This window comes from Pinus tabuliformis, chromosome J (assembly GCF_031772625.1).
Source record: "Pinus tabuliformis cultivar Carrire ecotype Pingquan chromosome J, CPIR1, whole genome shotgun sequence".
Classification (NCBI taxonomy): Eukaryota; Viridiplantae; Streptophyta; class Pinopsida; order Pinales; family Pinaceae; genus Pinus; species Pinus tabuliformis.
In genome coordinates this window covers 252,453,733-252,471,366 of record NC_142295.1, presented here as the reverse complement: position 1 = coordinate 252,471,366, position 17,634 = coordinate 252,453,733, and the positions used below count along the sequence as shown (strand labels likewise).

Sequence of the window (17,634 nt, the reverse complement as noted above, 5' to 3'; positions counted from 1 at the left end):
TCTAATTGTGTTGGGAATATTCCCTTTCGAATTGAGACTCACCCTCATCCTCTCCCTCTGTAGTGAAAGAATTTAGACACAAGTTACACTAAGCACTCACCAGGCACATGAACCTTGTTTTTTGAAGGCTAAGTATACCACTCTTATGTGCTAACAAGAAAGAGATAAGGCATATATTTAAGTTAATGGCAACCAAGCCATCATACAGGATAGGAATCCTACACCAAATGGTGTGAGGTCTAGTTGGGAATTCATACCGTAGAGATCCCCTAAATGTTGGTGGGTCCAACACTGTCAACATTTATTGGCACTAGAAGGAGGGTCGTCATTTGTTTATGGATGAATTTCCTCTAACCTCCACTCATCAATCATCTAGTCAAGGAAGTAACTTGCACTCCCTCTCACCTATGTCCAACTTTGAAGTTGGTTACTCCTCACTTCTCAGACATGAAAACAAAATTTCATATTAGTACCTCTACTTTGTTCACCCCATCACCCGTTATATTTCCAAAGCAGTCGAAATGATCCCAGGAATACAAGATCTTCCCTACTTATCAAAAAGATAAATACTACTCCCACAGGAGTTGTTGTTTTATTAGTGGAAGAAGTAGTTCTTACCCCCTCAAATGTCTGGAAGACACTATTGAGAATGGAGAGGAACCTACAGTCTTCCGACATGGAGAAGAGAACACCCTTGTGATTATGGGCTTAGACTCCGATACAGGAGAGGGAGGGGAAGGAAGCGGAGGAGGTGGAGGTGGAGATGAACCAACCGACTCAAAGGTGGAACCATTAGATTTTGAAGAAGAGGAGGAGGAGGAAGAAGAAGAGGACATTGTTGACCAAAACTAGGAATCGATGACTCAGGGATGATAAGCTCTCCCAGGTGCTTTGCACAGGATGCCAAAGAGTTCAAAGAGGATGTTGACAAAGTTTGACCCTGATAGAACAGTGAAAGTAGAAGGCCACTTGGACAACTTCTACCTACAGCTGCAATCACTTGAGGTATGGTACGACGATGTTACATTTAGATTGTTTCCATGTACCTTAGATGCGCGAGAAATGATATGGTATCACAACCATCATGTCAGCTCCATCTAGAACTGGGGTATGTTCAAGAGAATTTTTTTGGAAAATTTTACTGATGACAAGACCCCTTCCATGTTGCTCAAATAGTTGTCCAGTCTCACGATGGAGTTGAAAGAGAAAGGGAAAGACTTTAAACAGAGTTTTTTACACACCTTGGACAAGTTTTCAATAGACACAAAATCTCATGACTCCATCACTGTAGACTACTACAGTTTTGCATTTCCAACTAGTATTGTGTAGTTCATTAAGAGAGCTGCAAAACCAACCTTACTTGAAAATTTTGAAGAGGTGATCGCTGTGGAAAAGGACCTACGCGTGATTGGAGTCATAAAGGATTATGAACCAGAAAAGGACTCCAAGGATGCAAGGAGGAGGCCCCAGGCTGATGTGAGTAAGGGGAAAGATAAGGAAGCAAGTGACATTGAAACCCTTACTCGTCTTGTCAAGACCTTGACAAGCTAAGTGTCTAAACTGAAGCAATGAATGGTCGAGACATTTGTTAGAAGCTGACCTCCCAGACAACCAACAAGGAGCATGTCATCAGGTAGCGATAACTACCTGACTAAAACTAAGGAGAACTCCAATTTAGTGTTCCAGAAGGACATGTGCACAGACCCCGATTTTTTCTCATTCCATAATGACCATCATCCCGAAGGGACTTGTCCGGAATGGAAACAAGTTGCGGACTCAATGTACAATAGTATGAGAAACATGTTAAACAATGCATAATGTTAGCTAGAGTATGAAGATGATGAAGAAGATGTTGCATCTGATGAAGAAATAAGTGTTGGGGAGGTGATCAACATGTATCAATGCATGTGTGCAACATAGAAAACAAACACTAAGAAGAAACCCCCAAAGCAAGATGGTCGATACAATCTCAGAGGTCAAGGGACTCCACTTACTATTAGGGAGGTGTAAGAAAAGCTTGAACTAATGAGGAAGGTTGATCAACCAGGCATCCCAAAGAAGAAAACACAAAGTAAGCCTAGGAAGACAACTGTAAACAAGAGTACGTCCATGAGCAGTAAACTTTAGAAAGCTCCACCAAATAGTACATACATGAGTCTAGCCTCAGACATCTCAATGAGTTTACCCGCTCTTGACTACAATATCATTGAATATATGAAGAAAATGTGTGAAAACGTCTCTTTGTTCGAGTTAGCTAAGATCAAGGGTCAACGGGATATTCTGCTGCGCACATTGCAGAAAAAATCCACAGACAACACAACCTCTACCAGCAAGGGATTAAGAATATCTCTCAATTCACTCACAACTTTGCTCAACACACTTCGGATGGAAGAAACAAACTCTGCTTTCCCTCCATTGTTTCTCTCATTTGAAATCTTTAATTGTAATTTTCACAACTATTTGGTTGACTCTAGTGCATCAGCTAATGTCATGCCACTCTCCATTGCCAAGAGGATCAATGTACATTAGAGTAAGACATATGCGTAGATCATCCAACTTGATCAAACATGCATGCCAACCATTGGTAAACTACGGGATGTGATCATCTGATTATCTCATGATGGCTGAGTTTAGAAATGCATCAAAATTTTCGTTGTGGACATACTAGAAGAATGCGGATTACTTCTTAGCAGAGACTGGTCTAGCAAGTTGAATGGATACTTTTCCATAGATTGGTCACACTTATCACTTCCCTATGAGGGAAAAAGAAATCAGATCCGGGTATTATCCGATAGATACATGAAACACAATGTCACTCCCATCAAAGGTGATAACGAACCATTGGCTTTCGCGGAACTCATGTTCGACAACTGCCTCTTGAAAACACAGCTGGGGTCTTATCTCGCACAGCTAGCTCCAACCCCACAAAATACGCAGTTAGGTCTCCTTCCTTGACCAACTGATGGAAATGAAAAATGTACAGTACATTGTAACACTAGTAGCAATAGCATTAGTATTACTAGTGCATCAAGTAGTCCATGTATAGACGAGTTGTGGACCATGTATTTTGATAGATGAAAGACACAAGATGGCTCTGGAGCCGGGTGTGTCTTGATAAACCCAAAGCACATGAAACACTTGATCTCAAGCCGCTTGGATTTCAAGTGCACAAACAACATGGCTAAATATGAAGCACTTGTATTGGGCTTGCATAAATTAGCCTCAGTGTTGTTGCGCTCAAAGTGGTAGGTCATTCATCAATCGTGGTACGAAAGGTACGTAATACCATATATTGTTTGTCACCTCATCTCAAAAATTATCAAAAAGAGGTATGGTGATTGATCTCTAACTTCCAAGCTTTCATTATCACTGTTATGCCAAGAATGCATAATGCAATTGTCAATGCCTTAGCTAATGCAACTTCTAGGATGACACCGCTTAGGGGTAGGTTTACCATCGAAATTTTATATAATCCCTCTATCCCTTACAACATAACTAACTTAAGAATTTTTTATGATGATCAATAGATACTTCACTTCATGGAAACCACCGATATCTTGAAGTATGCAGGGATTGATGAAGATCATCACAAGCAGTGTCTGCAAGAAGTGGTTGATGACAAGAAAGGAAACCTCATCCCAAGGGTGTGGTATCTCTCAAAAATCTCTATGACTTGTAGACCACTTTCAAGGGCGAAGGAATAACAAAACGCACATTTCCACCATGATGCACAAATAGGTCAGCTTGGGAACTGAACAAGATCCGAAGTTCGTCAATCTCGGTACGTGTTGCACACCAGAAGAGCGGCAAGCCTTTGTCCCCTTTTTCACATAGTACCGAGATGTGTTTGCATGGATATATGATGGTTTGAAAACATATGACATGCGAATAACCCAACATGTGATTCCAATCAAAGAAGGGGTCAAGCTATTTTAGTAGAAGTTGAGAAAAGTACATCCCTCACTTGAACCCCTCATACCAAAAGAACTGACTAAGTCATTGGATGCTTGGATCATTTATAGACTTCTTAATTCTACATGGGTTTCTAACTTAGTTCCTCTATGTAAGAAGTCCAAGGATGTCCTCTTATGTGTTGATTTCTGAAACTTGAATCGCGCCTTCAAAAAAGACAACTACCTCGTGCCATCGATGGAACATATTTTATAGAAAATATCTAGAGCATAAATGTTTTCTCTGATCGATGGTTTTTTGGGATACAACTAGGTTCTGGTAGTGGCACATGATAGATTAAAAACTACCTTCTGTACCAAGTAGGGTACGTTCACCTACAGGAGAATTCCATTTGGGCTTGTGAACTCAAGTGCAACCTTTCAGTGTGCCATGGGCATTGCCTTCTGTGGACTTATCAAACACAACGTAGTGGTTTACCTTGACAACCCAACTATCTTTTCTAGAAAATGATCAAACCACATACACCATTTGAAGAAGATATTCATGCAATACTGAAAATATGGGTATCTTTGAATCCCAAGATGTCCGGGGAACCTCCTTGGACACATCATTGCCAGAAGTGGGATGAAGGTTGATCCGGACTAAGTTCGGACGATCACACAGATTCATCACCCAACCAACAAGAAAGCCATGCAGTTCTTCTTCGTAAATATCAACTTCCTCTAGAAGTTCATCTCGGATTATGCACAATTAGTGAAACCTATGTAAGACAGGATTAAGAAGGATGCAACCTACATCTTGGGTAAGAAGGAAAATAATGCATTGACCTATATCAAGTAGGCTATAGCAGATGCACCTGCACTTTACAGCCCAGACTTTAACAAGGATTTCTTGTTATACAACTTCGCCTCCGACACTTTGCTTGTTACAGTACTCACTCAAAAGGATGAGCTAAATGACAAACATCTAATCTCCTTCATGAGTGAAAGCATGCAGGGACCCAAACTCAACTACTCCGCCATCGAAAAACAAGAAGAAAAAGTATGCAAGGTGGTGAAACACTTCACACCTTACCTTCTAAAGAATTCTTGCATAGTCTTTGTGCCACACCCAACAATCAAATCACTACCTATACAACAAGATTTAGGTGAAAAACATGTGAACTAGATGACAGGCTTGCAAGAATATGATCCTGACATCAAGCCAGTTCACACTGTCAAGGGTCATGGTCTCTGCAAACTCATAGCCTAAGCAGTCCATGCACAGGAGGAAGAAATTGAGATGTATGATGTAGCGCGAGAACCACCCACTTTACACGAAAAATGTTGGAATGAAGACGTGTGTCAGTACCTTAAGAATGGCACCATGCCCTTTCACTTCTTCATGCGACAAAAGAGGGCACTCCACCTCAAATCATTAGCTTATTAGTTGGTGCACAAAGTGCTTTACACAAATCACAACAACAGAATTTTGGTTAGGTGTCTCGAGGCACATGATTTAGAGACGGTCTTGCAAGAGCTATGTGATAGACCATCCAGGGGCCACTTTGTGAGAAATACCACTGCGTAAAAAGTCATGCGAGTCGATTTCTATTATAGCCCACATTATTCAAGGATGCACATGCTTATGCACGCAAGTGCCCGATTTGTCAGTGATGCGCTAGTAGGACACGAAGGTCAGAAGCCCCCATGCACCCTGTTGCAGTGAGTGAACCATTTCAACAGTGAAGCTTATAAATCATCAAGGAAATCTTCCCACATTCATCAAAATAACACCGCTACATCTTGAAAGCTACAAATTAATTCACGCGGTGGACAAAAGTAATTCCACTGAAGCAAGTGAATGACCAAGAAGTCAACAACTTCCTTCAACATAACATAATATCACAAGTTTTCATTCCGGTATCACTTGTTTTTTACCATGCAACTTACTTTTCATCTTTAAATATTGATGGCTTTTCATTGCAATATGGTATCGTGCTTAAATACTCAGCTAATCACTAACCACAAGGATATAGTCTCGCTAAATCTATGAATAAAAATCTTATCTGCATTATCAAGAAGACCATTTACTCTTAACAACAAAACTCACACTCTACTTTGATGAATGCTTTATGGGTTGACCGTGTAAAACCCAAACCCTCTCTGAACACTTTGCCATACTTCCTGGTTTATGGGAAAGAAGCCATCCTCCCGCCAAACATCTACTTGTCTGCTCTCTAATTATCCCAAGAATCTCAAGGTAAGCCATGTCTATTAGTTTAGCGTAGGATGGATACGCTTCACAAGGTACAGGAAGAACGGATGAAAGAAAAATAATAATTAACACTCCATTAGAACTGTATCAAGAGATGGCTCAACAAGAAGTCTACAAGGAACGCTAACTTCTATGTGGGTGACTTAGTCTAGAAATGGGACAGACCCCGTGAAGACAAAGGAAAACATACGAAGTTCCAGTCCCTATGGATTGGTCCATATATTGTTCAGGAAAATCTTGACCCACACGAGGATCATCTACAATCACTTGACGGGAGGATTGACAACCTTCCTGTCAACGACCAAGACTTAAAGCACTATTTTCAGTAAGCAGGGATGTGCCAAGCACTATGTACATAATATGTTTACTATTTTTTTTCCTTTTCACTTTGATTTTCTTTGTTTTGTTTTCTTAATATCATTATCTTTTTGTTTTTCCAATAAGTGTTGCCCTCTATTGAGTTCTAGCTTTTGAATGAGTATGTGGTTGAGATCCAAAGAGTCTTGTGGCGCTGCAACACTTGCCAGTCCTGTGTTTGTCTTCTCTATGCTTGGTTATATCCTTTGACCGATGAAGTATTGACAGAAAATACGAGCCGTTAGTAAGGGAAGCTCTGGACCAACCATGAACCTGTGTCCACACTGGAAAACCCCATGCCTATACTCACTCTTTTGCTCTATGTGTTCAAGCTCATCCAACTAGTAGAAATGGAGAAGGGGAAAATCTAAACGAGAAAACCTAAATCAGAGATCTTACATGATTCTGTGAAGGAACAACCTCTTATACTCTCAATAAGTCAGGATCCCTCTTCTGCAACAAAAATAAATAAGTTCATATGCACAATCCTCTTTTCAAAATTACAAAGATGAAAGAAGAGAAAGGCTTCCTGCACAGAGAAGTGAAGTATGCAACTCCACTGGGGTAGTGACCAATCTCATTGGAAGTGGAGCAATGTGTGTATTCCTATGTGACTCCATCCAGGTAATATCTAAGCATGCTGGTAGTGGAGCAACACTAGAGATGAAAACTTATACTCTAAAAAGTATAAACTCGTGAGCCAAACCACCCTTCCTGATTTTGAAACACTGTGATCAAGCTGAAAATTGTTGTTGTGTTTGACTGAGTTGGTAAAGGGTGAACCATGTCTCTTCATGGGGCAAGTGGGGAAATTGAAGTAACTTGCACAGTGATTCAATACTCCCTGATAGACCAAGGCACTGTGCTATCAATGAACCGAAACAGATAAGTTGGTATTCAACTAATGTGTCACAACCTATTGTAGCGACAACAACACCCTCCAAAATTTTGGCCTGCATCTAATTTTGCAGACTTCCTTGGTTTTACCTTGATGACTAGAAACACTCGAGCTCATCCCATGAGCCAGTGTCGAGTCTTTACACCTTCTTTTCTGGACGGTCACTGGTCATCTTTTAGCATGTTGGTTGCAATATCATGATTGTGGTCTTGTTATAGCTATGTTAAAAGTCTATCTCTATGTGTACAAGTTGTGTTCAATATGTAAGCGTCAGTCGCACTCACACACGAAGTGGTATGCAATTCCACACAAGTGTCATCACGATAATTCAATGATCTATCTCAAGTGTTGCACTTGTCGCTCCCACCCTTTAGTAAGTCACATTAAGAATATGTTGTCTTGTTGGTTTGAGGTGTCTTGTCGTCGAATCATGATTGAGAGTGTGTTCACAAGGTCATATATACACGAGTTCACTCTCTCACACACTTAACCATTTTTCCTAAGATCTATCGACCGACCCACCCTCCATTAGTCGTACCTCAACCGATCTGCATTACGTAGTCTCAGCCTTTAGTGACCAAGCACTATTACCCAAAACTGTGCAGTGCATGAGGGTGCCATCAAGGAAGTCTACAATGCAAAATCCTTAAATCAACCTGGCTATCTGTCACCCATAACAATGCAGAAGTTACCCAAGAAGCCATCTCAGTCTGTGCTTCTTGCAAGCCTATCCAACAAGGCTCTCGTTGGTCAACTGGAGAATTTGACTTAAATAGTAACCCAGGCATGCACTTACCCCCAAAATTGTGCAGAAGATGTTAGCCTTCCTGCCTACACTGTCCCAGGAAATTGCACAGTTTTGTTAGATAGTCCCCTTGAGATCTTGCTTGCCACTCCTCCTACTTCTTGGAACCTCGCTCAGCCTAGAAACTACACAGACATGTCTCACTTGACTGCGTCCTAGATCTGCACAGTTCTGTCCAATAGGCTCTCATAGCCCAATCTCGGCCTCCTCTAGAAATCTATGTATTTTTCACTGTTAGTGCCTCTTGCTGCCCACACTGCCCTCCTCAGAAAAACTACGCAATTCTTCCTCCCAGCTGAGCCAGATCTCACAGATGTCATTATTGTCTCGAACTGCTCAACCCAACCTCTCAGTGACCTCTACACATTTTTTCCTGACAGTGCCCTGGAGCCTCACATCCCGACCTAAAATGTGCTATGTGTAGTTTCAGAGCCTTGTCCTCTCTCATGGTCACCTATACCCGAAAATGAACAATGATGCATCATGGTAGACTAGAGGATTTATGGATTTAATGTCGTTTTACCATGAGTGATTGCAAAGATAGGTACATGGATGAGACATGGCGCGATGACAAAAGGGATGAACAAGGAGCACATGCTAGGAGACTTATTCGCAAATGGATGAACACATGAAGCACACAGAGTACTGCCAAAGGGGACACATGCACATGCAAGATCAAGCGAACACCAAGACCATTGAAGGATCTACACACCTTTCCATGTGGAAGTGAAGCTATGATACACCAATAGCATAGTCACTACTCAACAACACAATAATGTGACAGAGACACCACCATCAGCATGACCATACCAAATAGTGTCATGTTGAGTTGTGTCATGAGTCATAACATCCACATCACCACTGTGGGCCATACTGTTGTAATCAATGTAATGTAATGTGGAAGTCCAAGGTACCCCAATACGAAGTTGAAGAGTCATGTAACTCAACAGACATGAGCGAAGTCGAAGAGTCACAAAGGTCAAGTTCACCCTTGGCTATATATACCCCTCATTTGTAGATGCAAAGGACTTTTCACCTTGGATCCTCCCACATAGCCTTTATTGTTTATAGTGTTTTCTTTGAAGAGCGAGAAGTGGCTCCAACGCCCCACTACTAACGTTAGTGATGTATGGTGTACGGACGTGTCTTGGAAATTTTTCTTAATTCAGAATCCTGCTAAGAGGCCATCACGTTTTCACACATGTATTGTATTCATTTGTAAGACTATTCTTTGGATCCTTGCAATGCATGTTTCTTTAACTTGTACTAAGATAGTTGAACTATTTCAGTTGTTTTACTACATATGATGTTGGAAATGTGTTGTATCAGTTGTTAACTTTGTCTCGTCCATGTGGACTACTCCCTCGGACACTAGACAGACTCATTCTTTTAAAGTTGTTATAACGATTGTTGCACTCGTGTAGACTACTATGTTGGGTGTTGTACATGGTATTTGTTCCCTTTCTGTTTGTGACTGCCGCATCCGTGTGCACTACTCTAACGAAATCTGCGTAGATCATGTTGTGTTGTGTGTCTTTGACTAAGTTGGGACTATTCCCTTTCGACTTGAGACTCACTCTCACCCTCTTCCTCTACAGTGAAAGAACTTAGACACAAGTTACACTAAGAACTCACCAACCACATGAACCTCGCTATTTGAAGACTAAGTATACCACTCTCATGTGCTGACAAGAAAGAGTTAAAGCATATATTTAAGATAATGACAACCAGGCCATCATATTGGATGGGACTCCTACACCAAACGATGTGAGGTGTAGTTGGGACTTCATACTAGGGAGATCCCTTGAATGTTGGCAGGTCCAGCACCATCAATATAATGAGAAGTTATTCATCTCAATTTTGATGCCGCATAGTGAAGAAAGTGAATCACGGTATATTGATTTAGGATGTTCAACTGAGATGACATCTCAAGAGCAGTTGTTTACCAAAATTAATGACAATAATTTTGGTAAAGTTATATTTGGTGATGATAGTGTTTCTGAGGTGAAATGGAAAGGCATAGTTGCAATACCAGCATTACATGGAAAGAAGAAGTTAATTGAGGACACTTTGTTTACACCAGAATTGAAGAAGAACCTACTTTTTGTAGGACAGATGACAAAGAAAATCTACAAGTTAGTGTTTGATAATAAAGAATGCTTAATCATGGACAAGTTGAATAAAAATTAATTTGTAGCAAGAGGTGAACTGACTAAAGACGTAATTTTCAATCTCTCCTTTGATTCAAGTAATTCAGAAAGTTTGAATACAACAAAAGAAGAAAATAGTAAGCTTTGGCATTATAGGATGGGACATCTAAATTTTTAGACTTTGGTGTTGTTAAGAAAGCAGAACATGGTGAATGGTCTTCCTTATATCAAGTTGGATGATTAAGTATGTGAAGGGTGTATTTTTGGGAAACAACACGTGGAAAGTTTCTCAAATAGAACATGGAAGGCTAGAGAATGTCTAGTGTAGGTGCATTCAGATTTGTGTGGTTCAATGGAGATTGTGTCTTTTGGAAAGGCACGTTATTTTCTCACTTTCATTGATGACTATTCTAGGAAAACATGGGTGTATTTTTTGAAAGAGAAGTCTAAAGTGCTTCCTCATTTACTTGAGTTTAAGGCTTTAGTTGAAAATAAAAGTGGTCTACAAATTCTCACCTTAAGAACAGATAATGGGGGATAATACAAGTCAAATGATTTTTTGAATTATCGCAGGAAGAATGGAATAAAGTGAGAGTTTACTAATTAATGTTCTCCTCAACAAAATGGTGTTGCAGAGAGGAAGAATAGAACCATAGTTGAAATGGCTAGAAGCATGTTAAAAACTAAGTCACTTAGAAATGATTTTTGAGCTGAAGCAGTACACACAGTAGTATACACTCTTAACCGATGTCCTACAAAGGCAGTGTTGAATTTGACTCCAAAAGAAACATGGCGAGGATACAAACCAAGTGTTTCACATATGAAAGTTTTTGGTTGTAATGCATATGCACATGTTCCTAAGGAAGAGAGGAAGAAATTGAATGATAAGAGTGTGAAGTGTATCTCTATTGGATACATTACTGAAACAATATGTTACGGGTCATTTGATCCAGAAGTAACGAAGGCGATAATAAGCAGAGATGTTGTGTTTGATGAGAAGGGAATCTATCATCCAAAACATGTACAATTTGAATTGAAGAAAGATGCAGTGAATATTGGTGATGAATCAAATTCCAAGTTAGTAAAAGAAAATGAAGTTAAGAGGAAGCCTAAGTGGCTTGAAAGGGGTCATTCAGAAAGCAGTATGTTGGATAGAAATTTTGAAACAAGGGTTACTAAATCTCAAATTTATCTAGTGAATTATGCACTTATGAGACATGTAATGAAAATGGATGAACTTCATGGTTATGCAGAAGCATCAAGAAAGAAAGAATGGAATGAAGATATGGAAGCAAAAATGAATGCCTTGGTGAAAAATGATACATGGGACTTGGTCAAATTACAGAAGGGAAAAGATGTAATTGGCACTAAGTGGGTTTATACAACCAAATATAAAATAGATGGCACAGTTGATAAGTATAAGGCTCGTTTAGTTTCAAAGGGCTATGCACAGAAAGAAGGAATTGATTATACTGAGACATTTCCCCGAGTGGAAAAGTTGGATACAATTAGGATGGTTCTTGCATTAGCTACACAGTAAAAGTGGCCAATTTTTCAAATGGATGTTAAATCAGCCTTTCTAAATGGTTATGTGGAGGATCCTAAAGGTTTTGAAGTGCTAGGAAAAGAAGATTGCTTTTATAATTTGAAGAAGGCCTTGTATGGTCTTAAGAAAGCGCCAAGGGCATGGTATTCAAGAATTGATAATTATTTTCAGGACCATGGCTTAGCTGAAATTTTATTTGAGCCAAATCTCTATATCTTTCAGTGAAGACATGACATTCTGATAGTTGTCTTATATGTTAATGATTTGATCTACACGGGGAATAGTATAAAACTATTTCAAAGGTTTAAGTCACATATGATTGTTGAGTTTGAGATGACAAATCTTGGTGAGTTGCATTATTTCTTGGGTATTGAAGTTTGGAAGAACGAAGATGGCATGTTCATGTCACAAGCCAAGTACACTTGGGACCTTTTGAAGAAGTTTAGAATGTTGGGTTGCAAGTGAGCGACAACTCCCTTGGAAGTTGGGTTGAAGTTATATAGACATGATGACTTCAATTTAGTTGATGTTACTTTGTATCATCAATTGGTTGAAAGTTTGATCTACTTAACTACAACTCGACCAGATATTTCTTTTGCAATGAGTATGGTATCAATATTTATGGTAGAACTTAAGCAAAGAGGATTTTAAGATATCTGCATGGAACAATTGGTTATGGTTTTGTATATAGGTCTACAGAAGATTTCAGGTTGATGGACTATGTAGATCCAAATTGGGTTGGATGTATGGATGACAGGAAATCAACTTCAAGGTATTCATTTAGTATCGGTTCAGCGGCAGTTGCTTGGAGTACTAATAAGCAACTGATAGTTTCTCTCTCGACAAAAGAAGAAGAGTATAAAAGGGAAACGACAACAGCGTGTGAAGTAGTTTGGTTAAGAACAATTTTAAAAAACCGACATGAACAACAAGAACAACCTATTCAATTAATGTATGATAATCAAAATGCTATTCAAATAACCAAAAATAATTATAGCAAAAGAAAAAATTCATTATCTTTAATTATTTGATTATTCATTTTTTAAAACTATCTTCATTTATTTGATTATTCGTTCCTTAAAACCATCTTCATTGGTTTTACACATAGAAAAAACCCTTTACCATTTAAAAGATTCATTCTTTTCACCATTCTCCAACTAAGGTCTCGATCAAAACGACAAACAATTTTCTCACATTACCTCTTGTGACAGTAACGAATATAATTGTTTCAAATAAAACTAGTAAGGTTTCGCCATATCCAATGAGATAAAAGGAAAAATAACTCTAAATTCTCTGTAAAACTAATAAGGTTTGACCATATCCAATGAGATGATAGGAAAAATTACTCTAAATTGTCTTACTATACATGTACATACATAAAGAATGTACAATAAAAAATAATAAAATTAAAAATTAAACTTCGGAATATTCATAATAGTGATCATATTTCGTCATCAATTTGGAATTTTAAAAAGATTTATCATGTTTATGAGAGATTTTTTGACGAAAATCACATGGAATACTATTTGTCGACCCGTTTCAAACCAATTAGTGTAATTCATAGTCAAGACACAAAAATTAATCACAAAAATTGAAATCCAAAATTAAAAATTAAACTTATTAATAATAAAAATTAAAATTTTAAATCTCAGACTTTATATATTATTTTATAACAAAACAATATAACATTCAGTTGATTCAAAAAGCATAAACCAAAAAATTTCTTATAAAATTTCTACCAAAATCTTTGCTTAACGTTCAGTTAACTCAACAAAGCAATCATGAATTAAACTACAAAACATTCAGTTCATTAAACTCAGTTATATACATTGCGATTGAATGTCATTTCACACTGTCATAAATTTCTCATGCATGAATGACAATCGTTAATCATGGGCAAGGGCTAACCAACCTGTCATAGGATATTAAATGCCTGGATATATGCATGCTCTATAACAAAATAACACACAACTCTTACTTTTAATTTATGTAGTCACCAAAAACTATGTTATTTTGTTACAGAGCATGCATATACCTGCGCATTTAATGGGCTATGCCAGGTTGTTTAGCCCTTGCCGTTAGTCATGTACGCCATGGACGCCAGATGCGCCGAGATTGCCGGGATTGGTGACAGGCCCCTGCAGGTGTCCAGTTCACGTTCTTGATGCCGTTACCGCCCGGTGGTAGATGGGGATGCATCATGTACTTCTCCCAATCGGAAAGTGTGTTTCTCAGATCGTGAAGCTTCGTCTTTACTCCTACACAGCAGTTGGCGTGGATGGTGTAGACGTGGTTCAAATCTGTGCTCTTCTGGCAGTACCCTCTGAAGTATTATGTATCCAGGAAGATGACTTCCAGGCATCCGCGCCGGATCTCTTGGAATTTGATCACGTTTAACACGTCTTGCTCGTTTTCTTCCAGGATATGTTGATCGCGACTGATACCAGAAATGGAAGAAACTGATAGTCCGTTGGTTGGAGCGAACGTACATGAAGCCGCAGTTCGGGAAGCTGTGGAGATCGTGTGGGTGACCTTTGTATTTGTCTGAGGCGAAATGAATGTCTGCGCTTGGCGAGAACTTCGTGAAAGGATCTCGGAACCACAAGATATCAGTATCCTGCAACCCAATGTATAATCACAATGTTATATTTCAATAATATATACGTTCTGGTTTGTATACTGAAGGTGGATTTCTTCTCATTTTAAGGATAATATTTTCCAAAAAAATCCTTGGTTAAAGATTTTGAGTGAACCTAAATTACACTGTGGAAACAGCTGATCCGCGACCTATGACTTTATAATTGTAATTTACAATACTTTACTTTATAATTGTAATCGTAAAAATGCCAGTAATTCATTATTATAGTAAACATTGTTATTTTTCTGTGTTAAATAAAATTTTAATATTTAATAATTAAAAAAATTACAACATTTATAAAAGAATCTGAATCCAACTTAATTTTAATATTTATAAAAATATCTAAATCCAACTTTAGTTTTATTAATTGATTAATAGAAATAAATTAAATAATAACATGTAATTTTGTTTTTAAAAATTAAGCAATAAACCTTTTCCATCTTTATTAATAATTAAAATCAGTTTATCTATATACATTAAATAAATCCACAATAATCCATCAATAAACTTTTCCTATTTTTAATAATAATTAAAATCAATTTATCCATATAAATTAAATAAATCTATAATAATTTATAATAAAATTATTTTGGACATTCTTTTATATTCAAAATAAAACTAGTAAATGTATAAATATCAATCTATAATGAATATCAAAAACTTTATTATACATCAAAATAAACTTTATTATACATCAAAATTAAGTAAATTATTATTATTATATAAGTTAAATATATGGAGATTTAAAAAAACAAGTAATGGTTCAAGTGTCAATGCCATGATTTATCAATACCACTTTCCAAAAAACCATAACTTATTTTATATGACATTTTTCCTATCATTTATTTTAATTGATAAATTTAATTAGAGGGAAGAAAATGCCTAACTACTTTTAATACAGATGTTTGATATTTGATATTTAATATTTGATTTGTCTATACAATTAAGAATATCCTAAAATTTTCTTTAGAGGTTAAATTTCTACTTCTCCATAATAATTATTGATAATTAAATTAAAAATTTGGAAGCTCTTTTACAAAAGGAGTAATCTAACTAATGTTCAAAATGTTTTTGTTTTGCAGCATTTTTTTATTAACTTTAACAAAAATCGATATTTTAAATGTTGTGGTTCAGTTTGTTTAATATGCATAATTGGACTGCCCAATGGAGTTTTTTAGAGTTTTGAATCTTGCCAAGTTAGTATCTACGTTCAAAATTGAATAAATATATTTGCATTATAAACCAAAAAAAATTCAAAAAAGTTTTATATTTGCATTATAAACGAAAAAAATTAAAAATAAAAAAAAAGTTGTAAAAGGCATATTTGTGGATCTAATTTATCTAGAATTTGATAAAAAAAATTATTGGAATCACAAAATTGAGTTCTCAACTCTTGACAATTTCAGTGCACTAAATTTTTTGTGGTATGTTGAATTTATATATATAGTCAACACCTATTCCAAACAATGAAAATCAAGATTTGACCCCAAAAAAAATAGATTTCTACTTAAACCTTCAAAAACTTATGATGTTTAAACATAGCCCAAAATGACTAAATACCATAATTTATCCAATTACATAATTTTAAAAAATTAAAATATAAATATACACCATTACCAAAATTTGTACCTAGATTTAAAATTGAATAAATATATTAAGAAAGAAGGAAAAAGCATGCCAATGGAATAAATGCACCATAATCTCCTACTTACAATTCGTCAACGATACCTAAGATAGATCCACTTACAGAGAACAGGAAGTTGTAACCCGTCTCCAACACCTGGCCGAAGAAACGCACCCTTCTCCACATCATCTTCAAGTAATTTTGACTCATAAGGGGCATCGCCGCTGAGAAATCGATCCCCTCTGTCTTCATCAGATAACAATGCTCGTGAATCTGCCTGCAGCGGTGGAGTGCCTGGTTATCCACGGCAACGATGAGAAGATTCTTCAGCAGCTGTTCAGTTCCGTAGCCCACTCGGAAACTTTGCATGAACAGATCGAGCATGCTATGATTCTGCGCCCATGCTGCGTTCAGCATCGTGACTATAACCGTTCTGTTTGGGTTCGCAGCCTTCGACAGTATTAATTCAAGCTCCACATTATCACCCGATGATGCAGTACTGTAATTATTCTGCACAATTTACAAACCTTATATTAATGGAGTGACCTTATGAATACATACCCTACAGGGTTCTGCCCTAATATAGAGATTTTGAGGGTCTACAGGCTTACTTGTTTTTCTGTATTTGTAATGCACGACCCTGGGATTTTAAAAAGTTCTTCGTATTTTTGAGAAAAGGAGGTTGAACCAACGGGATTGATGAACACCATCTGGGCTTTCTTCAAAAACAAGAAGCAAATTAATCCCATCACCGTCGCACATAGTAAGGCCACGTTCACTTTTCTCGCCTCGCTGCAATCGACCGCCATGGAAATACTCTTTTATATTTTTGTTCCAATCATATTTACAGCTTAATGATTAAACATGCAGAGACACACATATATATAAAAGCAATTCCTGTCACAGGGCTTCTTCCCATTCAACTGCTTGGACCAGCATGCAATATGGCTTTTGAATCTGAGTCAACACGCCATTGAATCTTGAACGCAATATAAAAACAATATTCAACTTCGCAGACGAGCATGCAATATGGCTTCTGAGTCTATAAATAGAGTGTTTAAAAACAATATATCTGGTTAAATAACCATGGTTTTATCCAATAACTTTCGATCTAATCCTGCGTAGGGTTATGTATGTCTGAGAGCTGCTCCACTAAAAAACACTTCAACCCTAAAACTAAAACTGGAAACTTAATTAAGAATAATTTTAGAATATCGCAGAATTCGCAGAATTATGTAGGTCTGAAAGCTGCTCCACTATAAAAACACTTCAACCCTAAAACTGGAAACCTAATTAAGAATAATTTTAGAATATTCAATGGAATGGAGAAAATTCAACAGTTTAGACTTCTCTGCAGGTTCCTCGAATCGACTGAACCTACAATTCCGGGAAAGGACGCTAATTTAAGACCTGCGAGGAAGCCTCCTTTGCTTTTCGCTTTCCTGCAT

General features: G+C 37.5%; 1 protein-coding gene across 1 annotated transcript; it reads right to left on the bottom strand.

Annotated features, from left to right (window-relative positions):
* Nucleotides 1-13,970: 13,970 nt before the first annotated feature.
* On the bottom strand, nt 13,971-17,189 carry LOC149226721 (uncharacterized protein At4g15970-like). Its single transcript, XM_089375356.1, has 2 exons — nt 16,310-17,189; nt 13,971-14,541 (listed from the first exon to the last, which is right to left on the bottom strand). The coding sequence occupies exons 1-2, from the start codon at nt 16,601-16,603 to the stop codon at nt 14,095-14,097; spliced, it is 741 nt and encodes a 246-aa protein (XP_089231482.1). The 5' UTR covers nt 16,604-17,189; the 3' UTR covers nt 13,971-14,094.
* Nucleotides 17,190-17,634: the final 445 nt, after the last annotated feature.

Bases quoted from the DNA above. Each gene is read 5' to 3' on its own strand.
- LOC149226721 (XM_089375356.1), bottom strand. From the start codon at position 16,603: ATGCTGAACGCAGCATGGGCGCAGAATCATAGCATGCTCGATCTGTTC. The intron at 14,542-16,309 runs GTAAGTGGATCT...ATTGGGTTGCAG, and splicing joins GTTACAACTTCCTGTTCTCT to GATACTGATATCTTGTGGTT.